At 32.1% G+C, this 14,930-nt stretch overlaps 1 protein-coding gene across 1 annotated transcript; it reads left to right on the top strand.

Annotated features, from left to right (window-relative positions):
* The first annotated feature begins 283 nt into the window (after positions 1–283).
* LOC148761861 (uncharacterized) lies at positions 284–1,066 on the top strand. The gene has a single exon (XM_088808733.1). It carries the CDS (start codon positions 284–286, stop codon positions 1,064–1,066), a length of 783 nt encoding a protein of 260 aa, XP_088664859.1.
* Positions 1,067–14,930: the final 13,864 nt, after the last annotated feature.

The following is a 14,930-nucleotide window of genomic DNA, read 5'->3' as shown; positions in this document are numbered from 1 at the left end:
TTATGCGATATGGGCTGTGAAGATGAAAGCTTACCTTAGAGCTTTTGATTTATTGGAGATAGTGGAGGTGGGAGGTGATCCTCTAGTGATGAGGCATGCTGATCCCACCATTGTTCAACTTAAACAGCATAGTGAGGAGGTAGCAAGGAGATATAAAGCACTTTCTTGCATCCAATTTGTTGTATCGGATGCCATTTTCATAAGAATCATGACTTGTGCTAACCTAAAAGAAGCTTGGGATCAATTGAAGAATGAGTTCCATGGGAGTGAAAGAACTCAATAGATGCAGGCTTTCAACTTGCATAGAGAATTTAAGATCTTTAGACTGAAAGTGAAAGAGGATGAGACAATTAAAGAGTATTATGATAAAATCATGAAGCTTTTTAACCAGTTAAGGCTGCTAGGAGAGGATTTATCCGAGAGGAAAATTGTGAACAAAGTCTTGGTTAGTCTTCCAGAAAAGTTTGAGGCAAAGATTTCATCACTAGAAGACTCAAAGGACGTCTCTCAACTCATGGTTACTGAACTAGTGAATACTCTCCAAGCTCAAGAGCAAAGATGCTTCATTCAAAATGATGGGCAAGTTGAATGTGCTTTGATGGTTAAAAGTCGTGGCAAAGTAGTAAGCAATAGTCAGAGAAGATATGGCCATGATAACAAGGTGAAAGACAAAAGAAACAATGATGAAAAACAAGGACAAGGTAAAGCCAAGTTCCAACCATGTTCATATTGCAAGAAGCGTAGCCATTTAGAAAAATTTTGTTGGTATTGCCTCAATGTCAAATGCAGCTATTGTAATCAGATGGGACACGTTGCGAAAGTCTGTAAGGCTAAGGCGAATAATAATGAAGAAAAGGTTACTGAAGTGGAGGAGAAAAAAGATTGCGATGAAGCTCTGTTTATGATTAAGATAACAGAGAAACACACAATGAATGATGTTTGGTTGATAGATAATGGTTACTCCAATCATATAACTAGTCATATGGAAATTTGCCCTGAAGTTCGCAGCAGCGAGAATGCCTTTTCGCTGAAACGAGATTCGCTCTGCTATGCTTGCCTTGCTTGAATTTCCTAAATGTTTTAAAATGAGTTGAAAAACAGCATGACATCAAGTTTTGTTCATAATATACAAAATTGCATTGTTTTTAAACGAGTGCATCATATTTTCGAAAGGCATTCTATATCGTTTGCTTGTTCCCTTCTTAGGTTCACTCACTGGGTTTATACTCATTCTTTTCAACTTCATGTTTTCAAATTTAGAGGTAGTTGGGACCTAAACTAAGGCATCCACTGACATTCACCTTTTGGTAGGTATTATGGCATTCAGCAGCTGTACCTTCACCTAAGGTCACTCCGCTGGAAATCAAGAGTCTTTTTTTGCCTGTGTATACGTACAAGTGATGTAAACCACTAAGATACATATTGTAAACAATATATGTTTATTTTGATTAACATTGCCACCATGAGTTGGCAATGGGTGACATTATTTTGGGTAATATAAATGTAAGTAGTTGGTTGCCATGTTATTATTATTGAAATAATCGAAGTTGAGAATTATGAAATATGGCATTTAAAATGCTGGATGTAGCGATGAACAGGATCACATAAAAAGGCTTGCTTGGGCTTGGTGGGCTATGCCCATTAGGTCCATGCGCCTGTCATGGCCTGGGAATTAGACCATGACAAAGATTCGATTCCTGAAGAATCCCATAAAAAGTGGGGATTAATCACTATTCGCTTGAGTTGCGACAAACACTATTCAAAGATGTGAGTGAGGCGGAACGCAACTTACAAAGCTTTAGGAACTCAAAATAATGGGAGTTAAACCATTATTTGTTTGAATGGGGCAGACACCACTCAAAGTTATGAAATGTTTATGTTGAGATAGGAAAACCTTATGAAATAATGATAATGAGTTTGTGTTATGTTGAATGAAAGTTATTATGGTGATATATACCAAAACACATATGTTATGTTGAATGAATGCTATTGATGTGATACATACTAGAATGTGATGGTTGTTAGCTTGGTTAAATTGAACTCTAGTCTAAGGAATGGTATCATAGAATAGAACTTAAAGACAATGGTTATGCATATTGATGGATTCCTTATGGAAATGGATTTTTCAAGTGTTTCAAAGGTTTTTCAAACGTAATTCGTTTCCAACAATTTATGCAAAACTTGTTTTCATTAAATGTTATTGGGAATGGATTTAACTGTCAGGTTTCATGAGTGTTATGGGAATTAAGATATTTTAATTAATGACATGAGATTACAAATGCATGAATACGAAAAACTCTTCCCCATTGATTTGTCCCCTTTCTCGTATCTACTCACGGAGTTTTTGTTATTCACATTATTTTCTCTATTTTTTGTTTTACAGATCAGTGACTAGTATATACCTTTGTTTCAAAGACGAGCTTTTGGTCTTCTTTTTTTAGTAGGTGTCTAACATCTTACTCGATGCCTAAAGTGTCGGGTCATGTTCTGCTGACGAGTCGATCTTTATGTTATGGTTATTTGAAGATGCTTATGATGTAGTCAATGATTGGCATGTATCTTATGAAAGTTATGTCTACACATGCAAAGCATGACTCAAGAGCCTATATAGATACTCGAGGGTGCAAATGAATGTTCTTATTATAAAATGTATGAGATTATGATACTTTGATGACTATGTGAAATGAATGCACTTAGATTGTTTATGTTGAAAATTTTCATAACTGTATATAGTTGTCGATGGATGAATGCATGTGAATGGTATGTTGATTGCCTTACGTATTACGATATTGGTTAATGAATCGTAATGAGTACGAATGTAAGGAAGCTTGCTTGGCCTTAACATGCTATACTTGTTTGAGTTCATGCATCAGTCACAATCCCTCCATAAGACGAGATGTGATGGATTGCCCATCAATGCGAGGAACATTAACATGTATCGACCTTTGAGTATTATAGATGTCCCCGTCTCTATAAATACAATGGCTAGGAACATTTAGGATACATGACTTTTAACTCATGAGTCTTGTCCTCCCATTTGTTTCCTTTCCTAGCATTGTTTTTAAAATTTTTCTTAAAACTTCGAACTTTATCTGTCAACTGAGTTTTGTTAACATTACTATGAATCGATTTTTGGTAAGAATCATAAAAAGCATTCATATTAGCACAGGGTCAACCTTTTTCTTCGAATAGTAGTTTAATATACACTTCAACATGATAATTTATAAAATTAAGTAAAAAATTGGACATAAAAGTCAATATAAGCAAAGCTAAATAAGTGAAAAATTCCTTTATTTTTCCTCTAAAGTTGCCTTATTTTCTCTCTCAACCGTCTATAATCCATACTTTAGAAGAACTTTTTTCAAGCTAGCAATGCCAAAGCTCTTATCAAAAGAACTAACCTCTTATGAAATATATGATGAATTGAAAAGTAAGCATGAGTCGTTGAAATAGTTAGCCATCCAACCTACAAACAATTTCTTCACAAGAAATGAGCTAGATTTGTTATCATATCCAATAGTTAAGATGATGGATAGGACAGATCCTGTTTGAAATGGTAATCATGTTGTTTTTATTTATTTTCATATGACAGCAACATTGAACCTCTTATTAAACAAACTAACCCATCTCTTAAACCCTTAGCCATTAACATTCGTTAGCTCCCAACCATCCATTTTCTTCTTAGGCAAAGAAAGCAACTCTATTTTGAAAGCAGTAAAAGCTTTTGTATTTCCCTTTGCTTTCCCATTCTACTTAATGGTAAAAGACTCTTGTTTCCACTAATTTTTTTAATATATATTTTGTTCGTTAAGTCGAAAAGTTTTTATTCATTAGTCTTGTCTTCCCCTTTGTTTCCACTAATTGATTTCTAAACATTGTATTTCCATTCACTTTCCTATTCAACTTCATTGTAAAAGACTCTTGCTTTCACTAATTCTTTCTTTAGCTTATATTTTTTTTTTCGAGAAGTCAAACTTTCTACAAATGTGTCTTGTCCTCCTCTTTGTTTCCTTTCTTAGCATGGTTTTCAAACTTTTGTTAGAACTCCAAACTTTATCCATCAACTAAGCTTTGTTAACATCAGTATAAATTGGTTTTTTAACGAAATCTTAAAATGCATTCAAATTAGCACGAGGATCAATCCTTGTCCTTCGAATTGTAGTATAATATATGTTTCACCATGAAAATTTGTAAAATTAAGTAAATAATTAGAAATAAAAATCGATATAAACAAAGCTAAATATGAGAAAAACTAAGTGCAACTTACGTGCGTCATTACTCCAATCCATGCTTTAGAACTTGTTTTTCCAACCCAAAACACCAAACCTCTTACTATAAAACTCAACTTTTATGAAATATATGACCAATTGAAGAGTAAGCAATAGTCATTGGAATGATCATCTACCCAGCTTGCAAACAATTTCTTTGCAAGAAATGAGCTTGATTTATTATCATATCTAATAGTTATAATAATGGATAAGTGAGATCCTATTAGAAAAGATAATCATATTCTTTTTTATATATTTTAGTATGATAGTAAAGTTAGTGAAGGTTTGTACCTTGTTTCAATACTAAAAAATTATCATTCCACTAGCTAAAAAAACTTTTTTTAAAGCTGATAAATAGTTAATATTTTTCCTTTGTTCCTACTAACATGATTTGAGTCCACTATGTAGTAAGTTATTTTTGCTTGCATATTTCTTTATCTAGTTAACTTATTTGTTAGAAATTGGTTGATTTTTTCTCTAGGAACCCCAGGGCCTCAACAAGTTGTATGGCCTGTAAGAAATATTAGTTCAAACTCTGATCGTTTTGAAATATCTTGTGGCTCACGACCAAAACAACCAGCCTCTGCTCACCCAACATTTGGAGTTGATGTTGTTAATTCGTCATTTACTTTATTGAACTTGATATCAAATCCTACAAAGCGGTCTCGTAATCTCAATCAACTATTTATGTAAGCATAAAAATATGTGCTTTAATTGAAGGAAGGTAGATTTAAGATAATATTTTGATTGCTAATAAAGCTTTATATTTTTTGAAACATAAAGAAAACAAAAATCAAGTATGAAAATTGGAATAAAAATCGATATAACTAAACCTAAATATGGGGAAAAAAACTTATTATTTTTAACTTTAGTGCATTGTTCCTTAGTTTTCCTCCTAATCTGCCTTATTTTCTCACCCAATCATTTCCAATCCAAACCTCTTATCAGATAAACTAACTCCTCTTAACAAAATTATAAATTTTTTTTTTCAGCAAAAGGATAAACCTTTTCATTTTTTGCATAGTTAGTCTAATATAACATTTAACACAAAAATTTATAAAATTATTTACAAAACCAAAATAAAAATTAATAAAACAAAAGCTAAATGAGGAGAAAAACTAATTACATGCAACTGACGTGCATCGTTCCTTGATCTAATCTCTTCCAAAGCTACAATATTTCCCTCCTAATCATCTCCAATACATATTTTAGAACTTTTTTTTCCAAGCCAGTAACACCAAATCTTTATTAAATAGATTAAACCCACTCTTAAACTACTTTTTATCAACATTTATTGGCTCATATTATCAACATTGTTCATAGATTAAAAGAGCAACTATGCTTGCAATGCAATAAAAAATCTTATTATTTCCTTTTGTTTTCTTATTCAACTTGGTAGCAGAAAACTCATTTTTTTCCACTAATTCCTTTTTTACGCGATATATATTTCTACAAGTTAAAAGCTTTATTCTCAATAGCCTTATAAAATGTCTTGTCCTTCCTTTTGTTTTCCTTTCATATCATTGCTTTTAAACTTTTTTTTAACCTCCTAACTTTATGTAATGATTAAGCTTTGCTAATATCAGTACGAATCGATTTCTTAACAAAATCAATAATATGTATTGATATTAGCAAAAAGGTGAAACTTTTTTTCGCATAGTAGTCTAATATAGCTTTCAACACAACATTTTATTAAATTAAAAAAATTGAAATAAAACTTAACATAACCAAAGCTAATTTTGGGGAAAAACTTATTACATACAGTGTCCATGCGTCGTTTCTCCATTTCACCTCTAAAGCTACCCTATTTTCTTGCCTAATCATTTCCAATCTATGCTTTTAGAACTTCTTTTTCCAAACCAGCAACATCAAACCTCTTATCAGACAAACTCACCTCACTCTTAGACCCATTCTTACTAACATTCATTAACTCCCTACTATCTACTTTTTTTTTTCAGATGAAAAAAAACTCTACTTCAAATGTAGCAAAAGTTTTATTATTGCTCTCCATTTTTCCATTCAACTTAATGGCATAAGACTTATTTTCTCTACTAATTCCGTAGTTATCTAATATTTTTTTGACAACTCAAAAGCTTTCGGCTCATGGGCTTAAGAAAATGTCTTATCTTCTTATTTTTTTTCCCTTTCAAAGTATTGTTTTCAAACATTTTCTTTAATCTCTTAACTTTATTTGTTAATTAAACTTTGCTAACATCAGTTTGAATAGATTTTTTAACAAAATCATTAAATGCATTCATATGAATACATGGGTTAAGCCTTTTTTTTGCATAATAGTCTAAGATAACTTTCAATGCAGGAATTTAAAAAATTAAGAAACAAATAGAAATAACCATTATAACCAAAAATAAATAACCAAAAAAACTACTTACATGCAACTTACTTGCGTCATTCCTCCATTTCTCCTTCAAAGCAACTTATTTTCTTTCCTAATCATATCTAATCTATACTTTATAACTTTTTTTTCCAAGCTAGTATCACCAAACCTTTTATTAAACAAATTAAACCAACCTTTAAACCCCTTTCTTATCAACTTCCATTGACCCCGACTATCCATATTGTTCTTAGGTGAAAAAAGTAACTATGCTTTGAATGTATTAACTATCCCTTTATTTTCCCATTTGACTTAGTGTCAAAAGCCTAATTTTTATTTGCTAATTCCTTTTTTACCTTATATTTTTTCAACAAATTGGAAGCTTTCTACTCAATGGCTTTAAAAAAAGTCTTGCCTTTCATTTTTTTCCTTGTACATAATTGCTTTTAAAGTTTTTCTAACCTCCTAATTGTATCCATAACTAAGTTTAGCTAATGTCAATATGAATTGATTTTTTAACAAAATTATAAAATACATTCATATCAGCACAATGGTCAACCCTTTTTTTTTTTGTTTACTAATCTAATAAACCTTTCAACGCAGCAATTTATAAAATTAAAAAGAAAATTGAAATAAAAATCGATAAAACCAAAGCTAAATAGGGAAACAAAAACTTATTATGCATTATTTTCATATGTGATTCCTCTATTTCTCCATAAAAGTTGTTGTATTTTCTTTCCCAATCATATTCAATTCATACTTGAAGAAGAAAACAACTCTACTTTCAACGCATGAAAAGATTTTATATTTCCCTTCGCTTTCCTATTCAACTTAATGGTAAAAGACACTTCTTTACACTAATTCTTTTTTTAGCCTATATATTTTTTGACAGGTTGAAAACTTTCAACTCATGAGTCTTGTCCTCCCCTTCATTTCCTTTCCTAGCATTGCTTTCAAACTTTTTCTTAAAACTTTGAAATTTATCCATCAATTGAGTTTTGTTAACATTAGTATGAATCGATTTTTTAACAGAATCATAAAATGCATTCATATTAGCATAGGATCAATTCTTTTTCTTTGGATAGTAGTCTAATATACCTTTCAATGCGACAATTTATAAAATAGAGTAAAAAATATGAAATAAAAATAGATATAAACAAAGAAAAATATAAATAAACTAATTAAGTGCAACTTACATGCATCATTCCAGCCATTTTTCCTCTAAAGCTACCTTATTTTCTCCTTTAACCATTTGCAATCCATACTTTAGAATTTTTTTCCAAGCCAGCAACACCAAAGCTCTTTGTCAAAGAACTAACCTCTTATGAAATGTATGATCAATTGAACAGTGAGGTCGAGTTGTTGAAACAGTCAGTTAGCCAACCTACAAACAATTTCTATGTAAGAAATGAGCCTGATTTATTGTCATATCTAATTACTAAGATGGCGTGTAGGGGAGATCTTTTTTGAAATAGTAATCATGTTCTTTTTATTTATTTTCATATGATAGCAACACCAAACCTCTTTTTAAACAAACTAACCTATCTCTTGAACCCCTACCCATTAACATCTGTTGGCTTCCCATTATTGGTCCCAATGGAGTGTTAAAGGAAAGGTGAATAGCATTTAAAATTTTAAGCTCAACCCTTTTTGAATGATAGAGCTTTTAACCGATTAAAGAAAAATGAATGTAAAGCTAATAATGACTGAAATACACCAAGTAAGGAAGGGTAAAAAGTATTGGACAATGCAAGACTATTTGTAGTGGTTCGATCCCTTGACCTACATCCACTATCTTGATCTTCCAATCAAGGATTTCCAACCCAACTTCATTATAATGGCGGAATCAACAGCTTCCACCAAGCTTTTACAAGGTGAGCTCTCAACCAAGCTCTAATCCGTCACAAGAAGTTTTAGAGTGCTTAACACACTCTAATTTTTCAAGAAAGAGAAGAAAAGAAGTACAACAAAGTGCCTTTACAAGTCTAGACAAATTATAATCAACCTCAAACACTTTTTCTAGATATAGAATGAAGAACAAGTGTTTTAGTGAAAAATAGTTTTCTTTTTGCTCAAAATGGCTATTCTCTCATCAAATTTACTTTTGTTTTTACCGTTGGAGCTTCTTTTTATACCTAAGGAGTCTGATTTTACTATTGAAGATAGTTTTAGCCGTTAGATACAACTCTGATGCACTTCTAGTGTTATTTTATCCTCTAGTGTTTAAATTCAAAAAAGAAGACAGATTTTGGCTAATCGATTACAGGCAACTCTAACCAATTATAGCTTTTTTGCCTTGCACTGTCTCGCTGTTAAGTTTTCTGCATTAATGGGTTACAAGAGACTCTAATTGATTACGAACTTTCTGTTTCATTATTCTTTACACAATAGTCTTCCTTTAATTGGTTAGCTCTTCCCTTAACTGATTGAAGCTATATTTCCTTCAACTATAACTGGTTAAAATCAACTAGAAATTCTTCAAATTTTGAACTTCTCCATTTTGACTCCTTTCAACGGTCAACTATATTTTCAAACTTGTTTTTCGCACATGAATATACTAGGACCTTGTGCTCTAACCAATTAACTAGGCTTTTTAACCAATTAGCATATTTCTGTTTTCCTTCAACTTATCACACAGCCATGCCTTAATTGATTAAGGTCCCTCATTAATAAGTTGCTAAGGTTTTGTTTTTGTTCATGAGTTTGCTCCTTCCCTCTTTGACTGATTAACTCTTCTTTAAACTTAGCAAGCTTCTTGACTTGCCTTTAATTACCAATTTTGTTAGGGGAATCAAACTAAATCCTGCACACTTAAATAACAAGATTAGACATTAATGAATGAGGAAGGTTTCGTTATCATAAAAAACGTATCGAGCCAACATTCTCTCTTTTCTTTTATGATGACAAAACACTCTTAGATTTAAGAGTGTAGTGTCTGTATATAAGAATAATTTATGTGTAGATTTGGGATTGCTCCCCTTGAGTATGTACTCCCCCTAAATGTGTGTCTTAATAAAATTATCTAATATACAAGTATGGGAAAATAAAATCATGAACCCATTCAACCATGAGAACATAAGCCATATAAGCATAAGCATAATTCCAATAAACTAAATAAACCACATAAACTATTGTTCATAGCTTAGCATAAACATTGTTTAAAACACACCATAAAACATACCAAACCAGATACAATAAAAACATATGTTAAAGATTGAGTTCATCTGTCACGACCCGGAACCTGCCTCAGGCCCATGACAATCGCCGCGACGTCCCAATTGACACTCATTATCCGAAATGCCAACCGGAACCCCACAAGGCTTACATATCAGTTTCTTTCCTTTCCTATGAGCAATCATTGTTAAATATTGAGTTTTAGATAATATATACTATTTTAGATCAAAAACAATCAAAATAAAATTTTCACCACACGGGTATTTTGGTCATTTTTTTCTCAAAAATTTCGAAACTGGCTAAAATGTAATGTACAAGTACAAAACACATAATTCATATTCAAAATGAGTTTAAAAGTCTAAAATCTTCATTTAAAACGAAATTACGGTTATTTGAATATAATAAGAAAATAAAAGAAATATTAAGGAAAATATTCTATTTTCTTATAAAACAATATTTATAGAGTTATACGTGAATAATTTTTTTATAGCGTAAAAGCTAAATAAATTTATACATACTGAAATACAGTAAGCCAAAATATTTAATTTAATTTACAATAACAAGAGGGCCCCCGAATAAACAAAAGTAAAGAGGACTGTGAACCTACGATTTGGAAAATGCAGATCCAATGGTAGTCCTCGATGAGATCAGCTATCTACAGTCTATACTGAACCTAAAATGGGTGAAAAGGAGGGTGGTGAGATTATAAAATCCCAATGAGTAAACAGACATTATCATAAATATCTAAAGGCGAGTAAAATGGAGGCAAGTTTAAACAACTACCTAGTGATATATACTCAGCTTGAGCAGTTGATAGAGCAACAAAATGTTGTTTCTTGCAATACTAAGACACAAGTATGTTTCCAAGGAATTGAAAAGTACCATTAATGCTTTTTCGATCAGTTTTGCTACCAGCAAAATCATCATTGGAATAGCCAAAAAGATTGAAAAATGAACCTTTTGGATACCATAAACTTAAGCTTTGAGTATCCAAGAGATATCTAAAAATCCTTTTCACTTCAGTTAAATGTGATTCCTTGGGACATGATTAGAATCTTGCACATAGGCACACACTAAATAATATATCTGGTCTACATGCAGTAAGAGAAAGTAGTGAACCAATCATACGTTTATAGATCTTTTGGTTCACATCTTTCCCATTATCATCTTTATCAATTGTTCAAGTTGAGTATATATCACTAGGTAGTTGTTTAAACTTGCCTCCATTTTACTCGCCTTTAGATATTTATGATAATGTCTGTTTACTCATTGGGATTTTATAATCTCACCACCCTCATTTCCACCCATTTCAGGTTCAGTATAGACTGTAGATAGCTGATCTCATAGAGGACTACCATTGGATCTGCATTTTCCAAACCGTAGGTTCACAGTCCTCTTTACTTTTGTTTATTCGGGGGCCCTCTTGTTATATGTGAGACAAGTGTATGGTGAAAATTTGGAAACAAATGGATGAAATTTTAAAAACGGGCCAATGGGAAAGTGACACATGGTAATTATTAATGGTTTAATATTATTTTAATTAAAAGTCAGCCCATTTAAACCCCATATTAGGTGTTGGCCGACCATAAGGAAAGAACAAGAGAGAAAATAGAGAGGAAAGGAAGAAAAGAGAAAAACAAAGGAAAACTAGAAAATTCAAAGGGAAAATCGCGTTTTTCGCCCGTTTACGTGTCTAACGGTAAGATTTTTTGACTTTAACTTGATTTCTACCTTTCCTATGCCTTTATTTCCATTAAGAATGCTTGAGGAGAGAGATCAAAAAGTGAAACCAAGGGCTGACCAAAATTCTAGGGGAGAGAATTTGAAATTTTTAGGTTTTGATTTTTAGTTAAATTGGTAGTTGTAGTTAGTTAAATGTGTATAGAAATTAAATTGGACAAGAAAGCATGAAATTTTCACAATACCCACCCTTGGCTGAATATGCATTGATGTACAATGATGATGAACTGATTTTTATTCTAAGAGAAATGAAGAGAAAATGATGAAAAATGGTTAAATGTGATAGAAAAACAAAATGGATAATTAACCGAGTAAATGTCCCATTTTTGACCGAATTTTTCAAGAAGGAAAGTGAGCTGATTTTGGTGATTTTAGAAGGTTATTGGCTGATATTTAATGGTTAGAAATGTTGGAGAGAAAATGGGACAATTTAGAGCTAAAATGGAATGCATTAGCAATTTATCGAGCAAAGCGCAAAAAATAGGTTAATACCGCGTTTAAGCCGTTTTAGCCTATTGCATTTCATACCATGCATTAGTATAGGATTTAAGTCAATTATATAGTGATTTAGCATCAATGTGGTGAATTGTGTAAATTTTGTAATTTGTTTAGGAGGAGAGCCTTCCGGTAAAGGTAAGGAAGTAATACCCGACGAACAGTGATCGGGGCACCTAAAAATCAATTAATTTGTACAAACGGTGGGTAAACTTATTATTATTGTAAATTATGTAGAGTTTATTTTTAAATGCTCTTTATGTATTTTATGAAATGAAAACGAGATTAAAACGAGATTTTTGATGTTTTAGAAATAAATGTGACAAATAAAAATATATTGTGTTGATTATGAAATTGAGTAATTGGAGGTTGACAATTATTTTGAAATATATATTTTCCTATGAATGGCTTATGAAATATGAGTATAGGTGGCTATATTTGATAAATTGCATTGGGAATTTATGTAAGCTGTTTTTATTATGCAGGTTGGGTAAATAAATAAAAGCCACGTTATACTATCGAAATTTTATAAAAATTGGTGGGTTTAGTCACTACAGTGACGGGTTTTCGTGGACTGCCTATTAGAGGGGCACGGTAAACCCAGTTATATAGTTACTCCGATTGTAGAGGCGAGGAGGGTAACTCTTGGGGTAGTATTAGAGCTCACTTCACGTTGAACCCCCACGTGAATGTGTAACTCGGCTAACGCCAATGAACGACTTGTTTTAAAAATAAAAATGTGTTTCATATGTAAATGTTATAACAACCTTTGCGGACTCGGTTAAATGTGTCGGCCAAGGTATCCCCGAGGATTAGTTTTGGCTTGAGCCTTGTTTTTAATAAAAGACATAAGCCTTAACAACTGTTTTGGTAAATTACAAATATTTTATGGTTTAAGAAATAAATTGAAAACATTATAAAATGGTTCGTAATTTGTTGTTTAAACTTGCCTCCATTTTACTCGCCTTTAGATATTTATGATAATGTCTTTTTACTCATTGGGATTGCAAAATCTCACCTACCTCCTTTCCAAACATTTCAGGTTTGTGGTAGCTTGTAGATACCCTATTTTGTCAAGGATTCTAGTTGACATCTCTACCACACAGACAGTAGGTTTCTAGCACCAACACTAGGTGTATTTTGGGCCACTTCTCATTGTAACCATTATTGTACATTATAACTTAGTAAATTTTTGTATGCATGAATTTATTTTACTTACACATTACAAAAGATTTTTTACATGTGTTTCTATAAATATTGTTTTATATAAAAATGCTATATTTTAATCAATATTTTGAATAGTGATATTTGTCTATAAATCCTTTTTTTAAAAAAATTTCTTTGGATTTATTTGAGCCGAAAACGACTGGTAATTGTTTTAAATGGAATGTTTAACAATGATTGCTCACAGGAAAGGAAAGAAACTGATATGTAAGCTTTGTGGGGTTCCGGTTGGGATTCCGGGTAATGAGTGTCAATCGGGAAGTCGTGATGGTTGTCATGGGCCGGAGGGAGGTTCCGGGTTATGACATCTAGTCTAGCTACGAGAGCAAAAGTTTCATCATAATCAATACCTTCTTCTTGATTGTGGCCTTGAGTAGCTAACCTTGCCTTATTTCTTATCATATTTCCCAACTTATCCATCTTGTCCTTAAATACCCATTTTGTTCTAACAATTAGATGGTTGGCTGGCCTTGGAACTAAGGTCCAAACCTTGTTCCTTTCAAATTAGCCCAACTCTTCTTGCATAGCAATCATCCAACTTTCTTTCTTTTCAGCTTTCTCAAAGTTCCTTGGTTCCACTTGTGATATGAATGCTAGATATTCACAAACTTCTTTTAATCCCCTTTGAGTTTTGATACCTTATAAGGGATAACCAATGATGAGCTCCTGAACAAATCCCCAGCTTCTAGAAAGATCATTATGCTGTTCCTCAGCTCTTTGTAAGTCTTCTAATGGTGGTTCATCATCATCTTTCTCCTTCGAGCTCTCTTCATCATTCTCTTTGCTGTCCTAGCTCATCTTTTCCATTTTCTTCTCAATGTCATGTGCATCATCATCATCATCAGGTACTACTTTTCTTTGTGCAGCATTGGTCTCATAAAAAACAATACGAATTGACTCTTCTATAACTAGGGATATTTTGTTAAACACTCTATATGCTTTAAAGTTCAATGCATAGCCTAAGAGCATTGCCTCATCACTTCTAGCATCAAACTTTCCCAAAATGTGTTTTCTATTATTTAAGATAAAACATTTGCATCTAAAACTCTTTAGGTGAGAAATATTTGGTTTTCTTCCTTTGTAAAGCTCATAAGCGGTTTTAGAAATCATGGCTCTAATGGAAAACTTTGTTCAGAATATAGGCTACAATGTTTACAGCTTCAACCCAAAAATATTTTGGCAAGTTATTTTCACAAAGCATTGTTCTTGCCATTTCTTTTAAAGTTCGATTCTTTCTTTCAACAACTCCATTTTGTTGTGGAGTTCTGGGAGTAGAAAAATTATGATCAAAACCATTTTCATTAGAAATAATTTCAAAATTATCATTTTCAAATTCACTACCATGATCACTCCTAACACTAACAATGGTGAGGCCCTTTTCATTTTGAGCTCTTTTACAATGTTTAACAAAAATTGACAATGTATCATCTTTATGAGCGAGAAAATATATCTATATATATATATAGAGAAATCATCAACAATAACAAAGCCATATGACTTGCCTCCTAGACTAGCAATAGTGATTAGTCCAAACAAGTCGATATGCAATAGTTCAAGTGGCCTAGAAGTTTATATGACTTTCTTAGACTTAAAAGAACTTCTAACTTTTTTCCTAAATTGACATGTATCACAAACCTTGTCATTTTCAAATGATATCTTTGGTAGTCCAATGACTAAGTCTTTTTTGAAAAGTTTTG

Source organism: Theobroma cacao, chromosome 7, assembly GCF_053813885.1.
Source record: "Theobroma cacao isolate CCN51 chromosome 7, ASM5381388v1, whole genome shotgun sequence".
NCBI classification, from domain to species: Eukaryota; Viridiplantae; Streptophyta; class Magnoliopsida; order Malvales; family Malvaceae; genus Theobroma; species Theobroma cacao.
The sequence above is the reverse complement of the archived record's forward strand: the minus strand, read 5'-3'. Positions and strand labels throughout refer to the sequence as shown.

Bases quoted from the DNA above. Each gene is read 5' to 3' on its own strand.
- LOC148761861 (XM_088808733.1), top strand. From the start codon at position 284: ATGCAGGCTTTCAACTTGCATAGAGAATTTAAGATCTTTAGACTGAAA.